The sequence below is a fragment of the Jaculus jaculus genome, chromosome 4, assembly GCF_020740685.1.
Source record: "Jaculus jaculus isolate mJacJac1 chromosome 4, mJacJac1.mat.Y.cur, whole genome shotgun sequence".
NCBI classification, from domain to species: Eukaryota; Metazoa; Chordata; class Mammalia; order Rodentia; family Dipodidae; genus Jaculus; species Jaculus jaculus.
Window position 1 is genome coordinate 166,241,310 of NC_059105.1, and position 15,611 is coordinate 166,256,920.

At 41.2% G+C, this 15,611-nt stretch overlaps 1 protein-coding gene across 3 annotated transcripts in view; it reads left to right on the plus strand.

Moving 5' to 3' along the window:
* Positions 1–15,611, plus strand: part of LOC101603243 (limbic system associated membrane protein) — a 2,270,239-nt gene that overhangs the window by 2,228,220 nt on the left and 26,408 nt on the right. For 2 of the 3 annotated variants that reach the window (XM_045146785.1, XM_004666854.3), the window contains 3 exons: positions 5,084–5,204; positions 5,675–5,823; positions 13,596–13,631. In XM_045146785.1, the coding sequence (XP_045002720.1) occupies positions 5,084–5,204; positions 5,675–5,823; positions 13,596–13,631 (306 nt within the window). The remainder of the gene's footprint in view (positions 1–5,083; positions 5,205–5,674; positions 5,824–13,595; positions 13,632–15,611) is intronic. The other variant, XM_004666855.3, reaches the window with a different exon arrangement.

The window sequence follows — 15,611 nt, forward strand, 5'->3', positions numbered from 1 at the left end:
ACATCATAAGAGCATTTGAGAAATATATGAACAATGGGCTTGTCACACTCTTATCAGCCTCTATGAATTCACTTTGATAAAAGGAACTTTCTGTTTTTAAAACAAAAATTTTATTTTTATTTATTTATTAGAGAAGTAGAGAGAAATAATGGGCACACCAGGGCCCCCAGCCACTGCAAACAATCTCCAGATACATGTGCCACCTTCTTCATCTGGCTTATATGGGTCCTGGAAATGAAACCTGACTCCTCTGGCCTTGCAGGCAAATGCATCAACCACTTAGGCATCTCTCCAATCCTGATAAAAAGAAGTTCTAAGATCTGAAGGATGCAATTGTCATCCCTTCCTAATTAATATCAATGTACTTGAAAGTTCTTACCTTTGGGGATGCAGTAATGGCTCAGTCATAAAGCACTTGCCACATAAATACAAGAATTCAGGTCCCCAGCACCCACACATAATGCTAGACAGAGTAGCATGTGCCTATAATCGCCACTCTGGGAATTAGTGAGGTCCTGGTTCAGAGGGACTCTGTGTGGTGATCGAGAAAGCCGTGCAACGTTGCCCTCTGTCTTCTACACACATGAGTGTGTGTGCATGTGCACACACCCCACATGCATATACATATGCCAAAGAAAAGTTCTCAAGTGAAATTTCTGGCCAGTTCCCCACACCGGGACTTGTAACAGGTTGATACTGCTCCTTTGGCACTATTCAGGTAATACATAGTTTCAGAAATCAGTAAAGGGTCCATCTGAAAGCCTCAAATGTTGCTGCCATGGTTAGAGATCAAGTTGAGTGGAGCTTGTAGTTAAGTGTATTCAATTTAGCCCCCCTCTCCTCCCTCCCCTCACAGACTGGCACTCATCTCCTCCTATATACATAAGAGCAGGAAGAGAGCTTAGGTCTCCGGGCAGAAACACAGGAGTACCTCAGCTCCTCAGCTCTGCTAGACGCTAGATGCCTGAATGACAAAGAGACCAGCTGCGCATCGTGACGCGCATACCTGTAACTCCAGCCACTCAGGAGGCTAAAACAGAAGGATCCCAAATCCAAGGGGTAACCAGGGCAACAGAACAAGATGCAATCTCCCAAATAAACAAGCAAAGGAATGATTTAAAAAAAAAAAAAAAAAAGGCACACGGACCCAGTTTGTTATGCCCAAACATCTCAATCAGAAAAAAAATCTCATGCTTTCCCCCCAAGTCCCAAATTTCTAGCTACACTAAACAACCAGTAGAATTAACTGCTAGAGCCAAGAGTTCTATACAAATGCATACCTGAGACATCTGTTCCTCACCTTGTGTCAGAGGGACTGGAAGGTATCCACCAGGGATCACTATGCTAGGAAGCCTCAGCTCCCAGTGTGCCTGAAGAGGCGGGGACGGAGGGATTTTGCTCCGGTATGTACCATGGTTCTCACTGAATATGTCAGAGCCATGTCTAAAAGCTCACAAACACTTTTTTTTTTTAGTTATTTACACAGTGTGTATACAGCCCATGCCATGTTGGTACCATCATTAGCCTCCTCCCTGTCCTCCCCCCTACACAGGAAACCTCCTCATTGGGGAATGGGTTGTGCATTGTGGGGTTGAGATTTCATTCTTCCATGCTGCAAAATTGAACAACCTATAGAAACACGAGCAAAATTATTTTTCCTGCTAATCAATGAGTCAACGTGTTATGAATTGTGGAGCCACGGGCATCTCAAGAGCCTAACTGACAATGGTGAAAAGAAGTGACGATGCAAAAATGGACTGAGTTCCTTCCCCGCTGGTCATCTCTACCCCGTTTTAGACTTTCTCTCTGTGGGTGGCATCTCCTGATGCGCTAGCCAAAAATCTGAGGTTCTCTTTCTCGGCCTCCCCTTCACATCCAGTACTCTGTGACTTAATCAACTTGGAGGACTTGTGTATTTCAAATCTGTCCCCTCTCCCCAGTCCTTCCAGCACCATCCTAGTGCATAGTATTTCTAAATTCCTTCGTCAGCTTCTAAATGGGCCTCCCTGCTGCTAGCTCCAGCATTTTATTGATGAGGAAATTGAAGCAGTATGACTCTGGGCAAAGTACTCAACTCTGTAATAAGGAAGAACAATGAGGGACGGAGCCTCAATTTGAGTTCATGTATATCAAATTTAAATCTCAGCTCATAACCTCTGCTTTATGGTCCATCCGTCTACCCATACTTCTACCATCAATGCAAATACTTCTCATTCCTGCACTATCTTTCCTTAGAGGTGATGAGCTCTCATGGACTATATAACCAATCACAGAAAGACTTTTAAATGGAACCTTGGCAATGATTTTAAGATAGCTCTTTTTTTTGTAAGAATAAGGAGACAAAAAAATAAAAAAAAGGCTTACGTGTGTGATTGCATAGACCACAGTTCTGTCTAAGAATAGAATCAAAAGTAATCATTTCTCATACCCATGGAATGGCCAAGTGAATTATACTCTGGAAAACTGGCAACTTAAATGTTAAATCAATTAATATTGCAAAAACAAATACATGAACTATGGTGTAACAAGAGCCCGTTTTTTAAAGAATGGGCCTGGAGAAATGTTAAATACCATCAAAATGCAGTTACTTTCTTTGCTAGGTAATAAAACCAAGGTGCAGAAAACCAAGTGTGTAATGGGAGGTCCACACTACCAAACAGACTCCCACTTCCAGGTCTCCAACTTTCCAGTCCAGGGTTTTTGTTGGTTTGGTTCCTCTGTAACTCAGCTTACCATTTTGTACCTGCAAGAAAATAAGCAGCTGAATTTAAAGCAAGACAGCAACTAAAGCAACAGACCAAAAATAAAAAGGCATGAAAGTAGAAGGGGCACCATTTGCAAAGAGGAGGAATAGGGTCAGCCAAGGAAGTGGGATCTGAATGTAGCTAATGTTTATAATATACTTGAGTGAAAATGTCCTTATGAAAACTCACTTTGTATAGCAAATATGTAGTAATAAAATATTTGAAAAATAACACACCCCTGCATGCCTATTTGCATATTGCTAATAGTATCTTCCAAATGTGCTGTTATTTTCCTCTCTTAAAAAGTAGCAAAATTTTCCAAGCTGATACAAAAATGAGAAGGGAAAGGGAACTGCAGACTTTCCCACTACCTTGCCCACTAGTTATAACTAAGATGATTAGAACTTCTATAGCCAGATTTAAAACTGGTTTTCAAAAAAATGAAGACGGGCGTGGTGGCGCACGCCTTTAATCCCAGCACTCGGGAGGCAGAGGAAGGAGGATTGCCGTGAGTTCGAGGCCAGCCTGAGACTCCATAGTGAATTCCAGGTCAGCCTGGGCCAGACCAGGATCCTACCTCAAAAAAAAAAAAAAAAAAAAAGAAAAGAAGGAGAAGGAGGAGGAAGAGGAAGAGGAGGAAGAGGAGGAGGAGGGGAAGAGGAAGAAGAAGAAGGAGAAGAAAAAGAATTAGCAGTAGTAGTAGAGGAAGAAGGAGAAGACAGCACTGAAGAGGCAGAGGTAGGAGGATCACTGTGAGTTCAAAGCCAGTCTGGAACTAGAAGTTGTGTTGCAGGACAATCTGTGCTAGAGTGAGACCCTACTAAAAATAATTATTTATAAGCTGGACATAGTGGTGCATACCTTTAATCCCAGCACTTGGGATGCAAAGGTAGGAGGATCACTGTGTGTTCAAAACCAGTCTGTGACTACAGAGTGAGTTCCAGGTCAGCCTGGGCTACAGTGAGAACCTACCTTGAAAAAAAAATAATGGGGCTGGAAAGATTGCTTAGCGGTTAAGCACTTGCCTATGAAGCCTAAGGACCCCAGTTCGAGGCTTGTTTCCCCAGGACCCACGTTAGCCAGATACACAAGGGGGTGCATGAATCTGGAGTTCCTTTGCAGTGGCTGGAGGCCCTGGCGGCCCCATTCTCTCTCTCTCTCTCTCTCTCTCTCTCTCTCTCTCTCTCTGTCTCTCTCTCTCTCTCTCTCTGCCTCTTTCTCTCTCTGTCACTCTCAAATAAATAAATAAAAATAAACAAAAAAATTTAAAAATAATGAAGAAAAATACCAGAAATGAGATGAACCAAGTGCTGAAGAACAGGCGTATAAATAAATTTTGTACACTGAAGTTCCTTTTACTAATAGTCTCTGCTTTTCCTGTACAAAAAATTCTCAGTGATTTCATGGGCCCCATGTACACATCCAAGTTGCAAATGACCTTGGGACCAAAGAGTGCTTTTCCCATAAATTACTCAAGCCCAGAAGATCACATTTTCCTTCCTGTCCCACTCAAGTAGACGTGTATGTAAACATTTGTTCCACCTTTGGAAGTTTGTTTAACAAATCGTGGCATATTAGAATACCAGACATGTTTCTGAGATCACTTCAAGCCTGCTATAGTTTGGTTAGAACCAGTCATAAGCAAGGGAAAAAAAAAAAAAAAACTGTCATTGGTAACACCAGAAAGTCTTCTATGAGTAATATCATCCTGCAACCCACATATGAAAGCAAAATTTTCCTAGGTCATAGGAACAGAATGGCACCCATAGGAGGAAAGATAAAGTTGCCAACTTGCACTGGTTTTGTTTGTCAGTGTCTCTAGTCCTTTGACAATAGCAGGTAAAGTTTGGGTTGGGAGCATGTATTTTGTCTTTTTTTTAATCAGATACATCAAAGTGATCTCTTGCCATGCTAATAAAAATGGCAATGAAAAAGAAAGAAAACCAGTGAAATTTTACAGTTAAATCCCATGTCCTTTGATATTACTCAGTGTCTGAAAAAGAAAAATACTGCAAACATTACAAACTGCAAGTGAAATAACTAGGAATACTTCGTAGGAGAGAGAAAGATACTTTGAGTTTCGTTTCCATAAAGCCCCATGGGAAGTTTCTTTAGGCAAATCAAGTTTACCTTTCATTAGCCATCTCTTATTTTTCTTTAGATTTTGGGGATCAGTCCCATTTAGCTGACCATGAGTCACATGGTAATCATTGGCGCATTCAGGTGATCCCTTCCCCTCCTCTCTCCAAGCAGACTGTCCTTCCTAACTCCTTCCTTGGTGGGAGTTCTAAACCATCCTCTGGCTCTCATGTTAACCTGTGTGGGTGTCCTTCCTACAGACCCCCCCACTATCACCGAGTCCAAGAGCAACGAAGCCGCCACAGGACGACAAGCTTCGCTCAAATGCGAGGCCTCCGCGGTGCCCGCTCCTCACTTTGAGTGGTACCGGGAAGACACCAGGTATGTGCCAAACCCACCATGCTTCCTGCTTATGGGCCCTAAGCCCCGCAAATCCCAACAACCGGACCATGCTCGGCTATGACTGTGTCATCTTATACTATGTGCATCTTCCCTTTCAATAACTCGTTATCAAGTGTTTGGGGACCTGTCTCTGAGGCCAAAACCCAGAGGCGCTCATACTTAAAAGTGGCAAAGCATACGGTTCTGTGGGTAGTTTCCCCCTGCACAGCTTCCTTGCTTATAGGAGAAACTCAAGCCCAGTGGGTCCTGTCCATTCCTGAGTCTTCTCTATGAACAGTCACTGGTCTGATGACAGGAATTGCGTGATTGCATTCAGGAGTTGGGGAGCGGGGGAATAACAAATTCCATTTGTCCTCTTTTTGTGTTCCTGTGGAAAGATGGGGAAGGAATTACTGAGCTAAAACTGTCATCAGCAGTCCTTTTTTAACTCTTCTGTCTTGAACCCTTAGGATAAACAGTGCCAATGGTCTTGAGATTAAGAGCACGGAGGGCCAGTCCTCCCTGACGGTGACCAACGTCACTGAGGAGCACTATGGCAACTATACCTGTGTGGCTGCCAACAAGCTGGGCGTCACCAATGCCAGCCTAGTCCTTTTCAGTAAGTATGCAAAGCAAGACCTGACCTGACGTCATTACATGGATAGAGTTCTGTCACATTTCATTGAAGCCCAACCCTCATGTCTTAAAGATAAACTTAAACAAAGATAAGAACATCCTGAAGCTAAAGCAGAGGTAGCTCAATCCCTAGGCAGAAAGAGTTGCAGATGGAAGAACTACACTCTAGATTCTCTCACTTGTAATAACTGTCCAGCTTTTCATTCGTTTTGTAGCTTCTTGTTTTTCCTGGTTGGGTAGGCTGTGTGAATATTCAGAGAACCCATATGACTTTGGTGGTGGCCCCTGTAAGAAGCAGAGGTGATATAGCAGGCTGGTAGAAAATGTCAGTAATGACAGTGATTGAGGAAGGCATATCTGGTGGAGATGGATGAAATGCTGGGAGAGGAGACAGCCTGGGAGAGGAAACTATGTTTTTATTAATGGGGAAGGTTGGCATGAATAATTAAAACATAACACAAAATTCCAAAAGAGAAACAAGGCAGACTGGATAAAGGTTTCTGAATGAAGGCAAGACATTGTTTTAGGATACACTTTTTGCAATAGAGATGTAATTGTGGAGAAAGGAGTGTCTATTTCTTTTTAATTCTGCATGTGTAGGTGAATGCATGTGTGTATGTGTGTGAATATGGGTGCATGCATGCCAGGGTAGGCATGTGGAGGTCAGAAGACATCTTCAAGGTGTCTGTCGTCCACCTTCTGACACAGGCTCTCTTGCTTCCACAACCATGAGCTTTGGCTTGCACTCTGCTTTATGTGGGTGCTGAGGAATTGAACCTGGGATGGCAAAGCGTTGCCATCATTGAGCAATCTCCCCAGGCCAGAAAGGGACATTTATAAAGACCAAAAAAGATCTCAAAGATTGGCTCAAGAAGGTACCGATACTTGCAGGAGACCTCACCTTCACGTTTGCTCATCACAAGCGTGTTATGGTCAGGACTATGATTCCCCAGCCGTGTTGCTGTAAGTGTGAATTCAATTGCTCGTGAGAGGGAGAAGGGTGAAGAGTGGGGTCCCGGGATGATGGTAGCATCTAGAACAGGGACCTTTTGTTCATCAAAATAAGGAAACAGAAAAGGTAGGTAACTTGATGAGCCACAAAGTTCATTTGGTTTAGATAAAATAAAAAGTCTTTGAAATGTACCATCATGATTTTGAAATAATAAGCCACTTAAAGTTCTTTGTTGTTTCCCTACCCATACTCAATTTGAAAAAAAAAAAAAAAATACTGTGGCCAGGAAGGATGCTTTCCTCTTATTGTATTCAAAGATTCTTAGAAGAAAAAAATCAAGCTAAGTGAGAATTCTCTTGAAATGCAGTATTAAAGCCATTCCAAAACTGCTCAAGATCCAACACCACTTATGGGAAACAACCCACAAACGACCCTAAATGCAGCCTGTGGCGTCTCAATCATAACTTGCTGGCTTAAGTCTGTGACATTTTGATGGGATACAGCCATATACACGCTGCATCAATATGGAGTTTAAAATTCATATCTTAACTCTCTACTGGTCTCTGAAGGCCAAGCATCGGTATTCTTTGCTTCAACTGGAGGCGTCAATCTCCACAAGACACTGCATATTGAGAAACATAGTTACCAGATGCCTTCCTGAGAGCAGGGGTTCAAAAAGTAGAGACGCCACTAGCCTCAGCTAAGCTGAGATTCTGAAAAGGCTAAGGTGACCTGCTTAGATAGAATGATAGACATTTAACTAGAGAGTTTCAAGAGGATCATAAAATGGAACTGCTGGATTAGTTAGAACAAGTAAACCACTGTACACTGCATTCAATACATTTTCTTCCCATTGCAGAGGGAATAAGAAGTATGCTAATAATATATTTCCAAAATAAAATAAAATGTTGCCTCTATAATGGGGGGGGGGGAGGAAGAAAAGAGGATGGAAGGATGGAAAAAGACCTTAGCAGAGAGAGGTAGAGCAAGAGTTCTAAGGTCAGAGATCATGGAGACACTTAGAGGCTATTTAAGGAAAACCCATGCCCTACAATTCCAGTGCCCTGTTATCGTCAGACTGAACCCTGGGAAATTAAGAAATGCTAAGAATCTGGGCTGGGGCGATGGCTCAGCAGTTGAAGGCACCTGCTTGCAGTGATCATGCCTGTAACCCCAGCCACACAGCAATGGCGGGCAGAGCCAGAGCGGCCACAAGAGAAGCCCATGTGAAATGGGTAGAAAGAGAGAATCACCCAAGGTTGTCTCTGACCTCCGCACATGCATGGTGGCAAGTCTGCTCGTACACTCACATATACGTGCAAACAGGCATATTCGTATGCACATAAGAAAATAATAAAAACAGGAAAAATAGAGAACTGTCAAGAATCTTCAAGGATTTCTGTTTCTAAATTGAGTTATGAAAGAATCCAGCCAGTGTGTCATAATCATTATGATTTGAGGGAAGTTTTCCTCTGACATATATTGAAGAAGTTCGCAATGTAGTGACTAGTGATATGATGTGAATTTTTCCCCCCAGTATCCCACATTGCCCTCTGCACAGCAGCCCATGACAACCACATACACCAGATATCCATCAACACTTAGTTTGGGATCTGTCCTCCACCTTACCATCAAGTTATCAGGTGGTGTTTTTACTGAGGAAGACATTACAAAACTATGAATGTCCATTAAGCTTTAATGTCAAAAGATTTACTCAAATGGCCGGAAAGTAGTGAATCAACTGATTTTGTAGTTTATTGGGATTTTTTATGGGCCCAATCATGGCCATTTCAAGGAGGCCTCTCCCTCTTTTGCAATAAGAGCAGCATTCCTTCTTGCCCACTCCAAATCCACCATTTAGGCTCAGGAGATACACTTCTTTGACCTACATAGCTTAACCTTGACGACGGGACTCCGTAGGTTTGTAGTTTGCCCAGGGCCAGGAAAGAGGGAATAAGGGAAGACAGGGAGAGGAAGGAAGCAAATAAAAAGGGAAGGTCAAAACACGTGTGAATAGATGGTCCATGATTTATATTAAAGGTGAGCAGAGGTAAAGGGGAGTGAGAAGCCCCGTGGAAGTGTTGCTCATGGTACTTTTGTGCAGACCAGTGTCAGGAGGGAGGGTCTGCAGCCAGAGGCCCTGACAGAAGCATTGTGTGGGCAGCAGGGTGCTCTGCTGAACAAGCTGGACCAGAGCAGATGCAGCAGCTGGTGAGCCACTGTCAGCCAGAGGCAGCAGCAGGTGGAGACCTGATCCAGAGCCCCTGGGTTCATGATTATTCAGCCTTGGTGGTGGGTCAGCACATTTCCAGCCAGGTCCACCACAGTGACATGCTGACTATTTTTTTTTTGCGGTGTCAATTTGCAATCACTCAACAATGTGCATACCTTCACTTCACCACTCTCTATTCAAATATTGATCCCTGGAGGAGTCAAAATAATTGAATGGGAGTGCAGAATACACGGTACTTATAATACTTTCTTCCTAAACTGGAGGAAGTATTTGTTCTCATTTCTCTTGTTCTTCACACATTCTACCACTCTGTCAAATACTTCAGTGTATATATTCCAGTAATTCCTTTTATATCTTTTGCCTCATCCTGAACGAAGTGCTACATCATACATTTTTCTTAATGTGCGAATCAGTGACACAATGTGCACAGATATTCAGCCCTTTAGTTTTTGTCAGACAGGGAATGCCATAGATAAAGACTTGAGCTTCTTTTCTTTTCTTTTTAATATTTTATTTTTATTTATTAATTTGAGGGAGAGAGAGATATAGAAATAGGCAGGTAGACAGGGAGAGAGAGAGAGAGAATGGGTGCACCATGGCCTCTAGCTACTTCAAACGAACTCCAGATATGTGCGTCCCCTTATGCATCTGGCTTATATGGATCCTGGGGAAGTCAAACCTGGGTCCTTTGGCTTTTCAGGCAAACGCCTTAACCACTAAGCCATCTCTCCAGGCCTTGAGCTTCTTTTGATGCCAAGAAATGTTCCATTGTCTACATATGGAATGTAACAGATCCCATGTTCCCACCCTGCTATCCAACATATGCCCACAAAATGGGTGGGTTTGTCTTGTTTCAGTGCTTATGTAAAGTCACTTTTAATGTAGCGCATGGGGAAGAAAACCAGGGTGGTGATGTAAATGTCATATCAAATGAGCTCTTACAATGCCCCAGCTTCTTTACACATACGATATCCTTGAATCACGACAACCACGCTATGCCCTTACATTTCTCTGCTTCGCAAAGGGGACATGAAATTAGGGCAAAGAATTAAGATTGACTTTGGGATTTAAATTTTAATATTCTATTTCCAAAGTCTATTTCAATATGAATACACGATACATATACATACATATATATGTATATACATTTGCATATATATATATATATATATACATATATATATATATATATATATATAGAGAGAGAGAGAGAGAGAGAGAGAGAGAGAGAGAGAAGTTAAAAGATAGACAATGTAGTTTAGAAGTGAGTAGTTACCTAATTGTTTCTTCATGAAGCCTCTCTCCTGGCTCTGTTTCTTCATTGTGGATAGCACATTTCTGCCCTCACCTCTTCCATTCCCGTTAACTGCCATTAGCACAAGTCCACTAGATTCCTAGTATGGAGCCTCTCCTGTGTCATGTTTCTGTTCTCAGTGAGTATATCAGGCTAGCAACTTCTTCCCTCATGTTAGAAGACAGCCCCTACTAACCAGCCCACTGGCACTGCTTTGTGATGAGGGCCTGCACCTTTGCTTTAGAAACCGCTGTGCCATGATTTTAGAGGTTTCATATTTAATTTACACAGCTTCATGGTGCTGGTGAAGACTCGGCAGACCTTGTAACCCAATTTTTGTGGATGCCTCATTATAAACAAGCTGAGCACGGACCCCAGGTTGTTAAAGAGAGCACCTACAAACTCCAAGGGGATGCCTGAGCTACTTTTTCTTTCAAGTATAAGCATCAAATAGGCTGACTCCCAGTAAGGTTATTGAACCTGTGCACCATACTTACTGGAAGATACAAGAGAATCATATGTGACTTAGGAAATTGTCTTGACATAAGAACCTCTCCCTCCACTCTACCTTGTGTGCTTCAGGTTGCCCTGAACTCAGAGTGCTTCCCTGAGAAGAGCTAAGGCCCAGGCAGCTTTTCCTTGTGATGTCCTGTCGAATTAGCCAATAGCACTCACCCCTTGTTCCCTAAAATACCACCCATTCAACCAACAGAAAACAAGAGCGCAGAGGTAAAGGAATTGTGAAAAGTCAAAGCTCATTCAGGACCTGTTTGTACCATGGCTACAGGTGTCCACAGCCAAAACACAAACACAGAGCCCCAAGGTCCCTGACCCCCTTACTTTTGAAAATGACAAGTTGGGGCTGGAGGGTTTGCTTAGTGGTTAAGGTGTTTGCATATGAAGCCAAAGGACCCAGGTTCAATTCCCCAGGACCCACATAAGCCAGATGCACAAGGTGGTGCATGTGTCTGGAGTTCATTTACAGTGGCTGAAGACCCTGGTATGCCCATTCTCACTATCAGCCTTTCTCTCTCTCTCTCTCTCTCTCTCTCTCTCTCTCAAATAAATAATTTTTTAAAAAAGAGAAAAATGACAAGTTGGAAATTTTCTTTCTCATTGTATGTGATATTTATCTCATTTTTCAAATCATTCTTAAGGGAGCTGCTAAATCCTGGCATAAACTATAAAACAGCCGCAGGATACTGGTGGGAAGAATAAGGATAAAAATTGGAATGGGGCATGTAAGGACAGATAAGCCAAAAGGATAGAATTAAGAGAATGAGACTAACTAATGGGACATGATAAGCCTAAAATGATGATCACAGGGTGGGGCTGAGATGCTAATCACAAGCCAGAAAGCCACTGAAAAGGAGAGTGGGTGAGGTAGTTTAGTAATATAAATGCTCTTGCAGAAATGAGAGCAGAGTGCGTTTACCCATCTGTGAAGAGTGTGATGAGAAAATATTAAGCTGAGTCATTTAAACATTCTGAATAATAATAGTAATAACAAAAATAAAGTACAGTAGAAAGAATATAGTATGGGACAGTGCTCTTAAACTGTTACATAAATGCTCACGGGAGTTCAGCTATTTATTTTCAAAGCTGGAAACTTAACACCAAATAGCCAGTGAAGATTTAAAACATTTTTCTACTCAACGCTTGTGCAACTAAGACACAATCATTCACTGAGCTATTCTTGACCTGCTCCATCCAAATGCATGCAGGAAACTTTCACATTTAATCTGCCACTACCAGCTAAGCTAGAGAAAATGCACTATGCAAGGTATCTTGAGTTTTCTTGGCAGCAAGATGTTTGGAAAAGACCTAAAGACCAGGAAAAAAAAAAATCTACTCTTGATAGGATTCTGAGATTGCAGTATAAGATGGCTAGAAGATCAAATTTCAATATGTGCATATGCTTACTTCTTTATATGGGTTTGGTTTTGATTGATTTTAATTTACCATTGGTCATTATTCAAATTAGCTTTGAGGAGGAATGTAGAAAAGTTTGATGAGCTTCCACTGCCATGTTCAAGGACAGCAAGTAATGCACCCTATTCTTACCACACCATTCTACCCTGCGAATGAGCCTCAGGGAGGATTTAGTGTTGAACCAAGAATTTTAATGATAAATATGCATGGCACCATAAAGCCTAAATTCCATCAGTACATTAGTTTACAGGTAGAAGCTCGTGTATAAGACTGTGAGAGATTCATAAGCTTAAGACCCCCATTTTCAAATGAAAATCACTGCTCAAGAGGATGTATCTTCAAGTATGATTGATTGGGCAATCAAATTTCAGATGAGATTGTATTATACAAAGAGGGTGAGATGAAGCAATGGACTGAAAATAAAATTATAACATTTCAAGGAACATATTGTGAGGACATTACTCTTGCACTGGTATCACTAATTCAGAAATAAAACTCTGACAGAAAAGTTGAACTAGCATTTCCCAAAAGAGGTTTTTCTGGTGCTTGGCCATAGCTGATAGAAACCGTAAGGCTGAGAGAGGGGAAAGTTAGTAGCTGCTGTATGTCCATTTGCCATGAGCCAAACAGACAAGAACCAGGAGCAAGATGAATTTCACCATTTTACAAACCTCTTTTACTCTATCTCTAGAACTTCTAAAATCTAGCCAGGCATGATGGTACACACCTTTAATCCCAGCACTAGGGAGGCAGAGGTAGGAAGATCGCCATGTGTTTGAGGCCACCCTGAGACAACATAGTGAATTCCAGGTCATCCTGGTCCAGAGTGAGAGCCTACCTTGGAAAACCTAAAACAAAAAAGAATAGAATCTAAAATCTTGGGCTGGAGAGATTGCTTAGCAGTTAAGGCATTTATCCGTGAACCCTAAGGACCCAGGTTCGATTCTCTCTGTCTCTCTCTCTCTCTCTCTCTCTCTCTCTGTCTTTCTTTTTATCAACTTCTTTCTCAAATAAATAAAGATAAAGAAAAATATTTTTAAAAACCCTAAAATCTTGCTTTGGGGGTTTACAATGAAGGTTAGGATCCTGAATGGAGGATTTCCACTGTGGTATGTTGTCTTCCTATTCTTGCTAAGCTTCTGAAAAAGTGGTATCTAATATCTCTCTTTGATACTTTAATAGAAAAGAAAGCAAATAACAACCTTCTGGAAGATATGATTCCATAGGAATTCATCTGATTTATAATTATTTGAGTAAATAACCTTGAGAAAGATGCATATGTGTGTGTGTGTGTGCATGTATGTATTTCAACTCTCCATGATGTTTACCATTTTTCCCCTTTAGAGCGTGTTTTACCCACAATTCCCCACCCCATTCAAGGTCAGTATGATTTTTGTCACTCTAGCTATTTTCCCGGGTCATTCTCCAACATCTTTAGTGTGCAAAACATACAGAACAGGAAAGCACATTCACAAAATTCACATATAATAGAAGTCATTTCCCCCCTTAAAAACTGAAAAGAAAATGGATCTTTGTCTTGCATCAACTGAGGTACCAGACATGTAGTAAGCGTGCCACCTGACAGACAGGCGAGTCAGTCAGTCCCTGGAAAACAATTGCAAATTCAGAGACCATTTTTCTTTCAATATGTATTTATATTAGGTAACAGTGAGCTCACTGAAACCATACAGCACCCACATTCTCTGAATCCCCTATCCACAGAGGGACATAAATCTTGCCACTGGCCATCCTCACATCTTTATGCAATCTGAATTCAAAGTCATTATTAGTATCATTTATCAAAATATATTTTCCAAAAGTTAAAATTAACCAAATTACAACATAAGCACTACTTTTTAAAAAACAGTGCTTATTTATTTATTTATTTACAAGCAGAGAAAGACAACACGTGCCTGCCAGGGCTTCTAGCCACTAAAATGAACTCCAGACGCATGTGCATCCAGCTTTTATGTGGGCACTGGGGAACTGAACCCAGGTTATTAGACTCTGCAGGCCAGTGCCTCACCTATTGAGCCATCTCCCCAGCCCACGACCACTACTTGTTGCTAAGCTCTTGGCCAACTCATGTGTTTTCCCTTTTAAACACATGTACTTTAGAAAGCACAAATAAGGAAAAAGAACACCAGTCACTCTTTATTCTTTTTCATAAAACTTTCTACATAACCAAATTAAATTTTGCCTCCTACATCGCATTTAGATGCAAGCTGCGGCCACAACATTCTAGCTTAAGGCTATTTAAAGGCAAATTGGCAAATAAAATTAAAATAATACAAAAAATTGAAATGAAACCAACCTACCATTAAAATTAAATTCCAGAAAAGTGATTTGCAAATAGCACTCAAAGATGAGAGGGGAAAAAAAATGGAAACTAGGCCATGCGGGGCCTAGTGTGAAAAAAATAAATCCAATTAAATAAGATTATCATACACACTATAAAGAAAATGTGCTCAGAATTAACGGAAGCTGCTGTTTCATAAGTTTGGAGATGGATCATGTTTCATTAATACTTGTCCAAGCTAAAAATTAGAACAAATTTGCGCGTATATTCAGAGTGTCAATAATGCATTGTATGTATTTGCATATATGCAAACTTATTTTCATGCTAGTTGAGATCAGGAGTACAAGGTTTCTAAGATTAACAAAACAACTTAATAATTTTCAGTAAGTCTACACTATTTGAGTCTAAAAATTTTGAAGATCTCTAACAAGTAAAACACATCCCCCAAATATTAATGAAATTTATTTCTTGTCCTGGCCACCAAAAATAGAATTGTTAAAATGTATCTGTATTTGTACCCTTGCCACGAAGCTTGGTGTTCATGGAACATATTCCATCTTGAATTCCTGACATGCCACAATTATTCTGAGACAGTGAACTTCAAGTGTTGCTGTAGAGGTTGACACCGTTTTATCATGTTGACATCTTTCAAACATCTTGATATGGAAAACAGATTTGTCCCGATGGATAGCATTTTCAAAGAGGTCATGCCCCAACCAAGATGAGCTCTGCACAATATCACGGCGATGCTTGGTCTCTTTTGTGACATCCGTTCTGCAGCCACAGACGCAAATCTTTATCTGATCATGCGCTGTGGTAGTCACAAAGGACAGCTTTCAGATACTGAAGAGCAGCCTCACCTAGAGATGGACCATGTGGAATTCTGTTGAACTTTATATTTCCCACAAGCTGAGTTGCTGATTGGAGAATGACCCTAGTTTAATGTTACGTCGTATGTAGACTGTAGTCAGCTTCCTTAGATCTGATAAATTTAGAGACTATAGTTTACCTTCTTACTAATACTTTGGGCTTCTGCTACTGAAAATTGAAAAGCTGTTCAT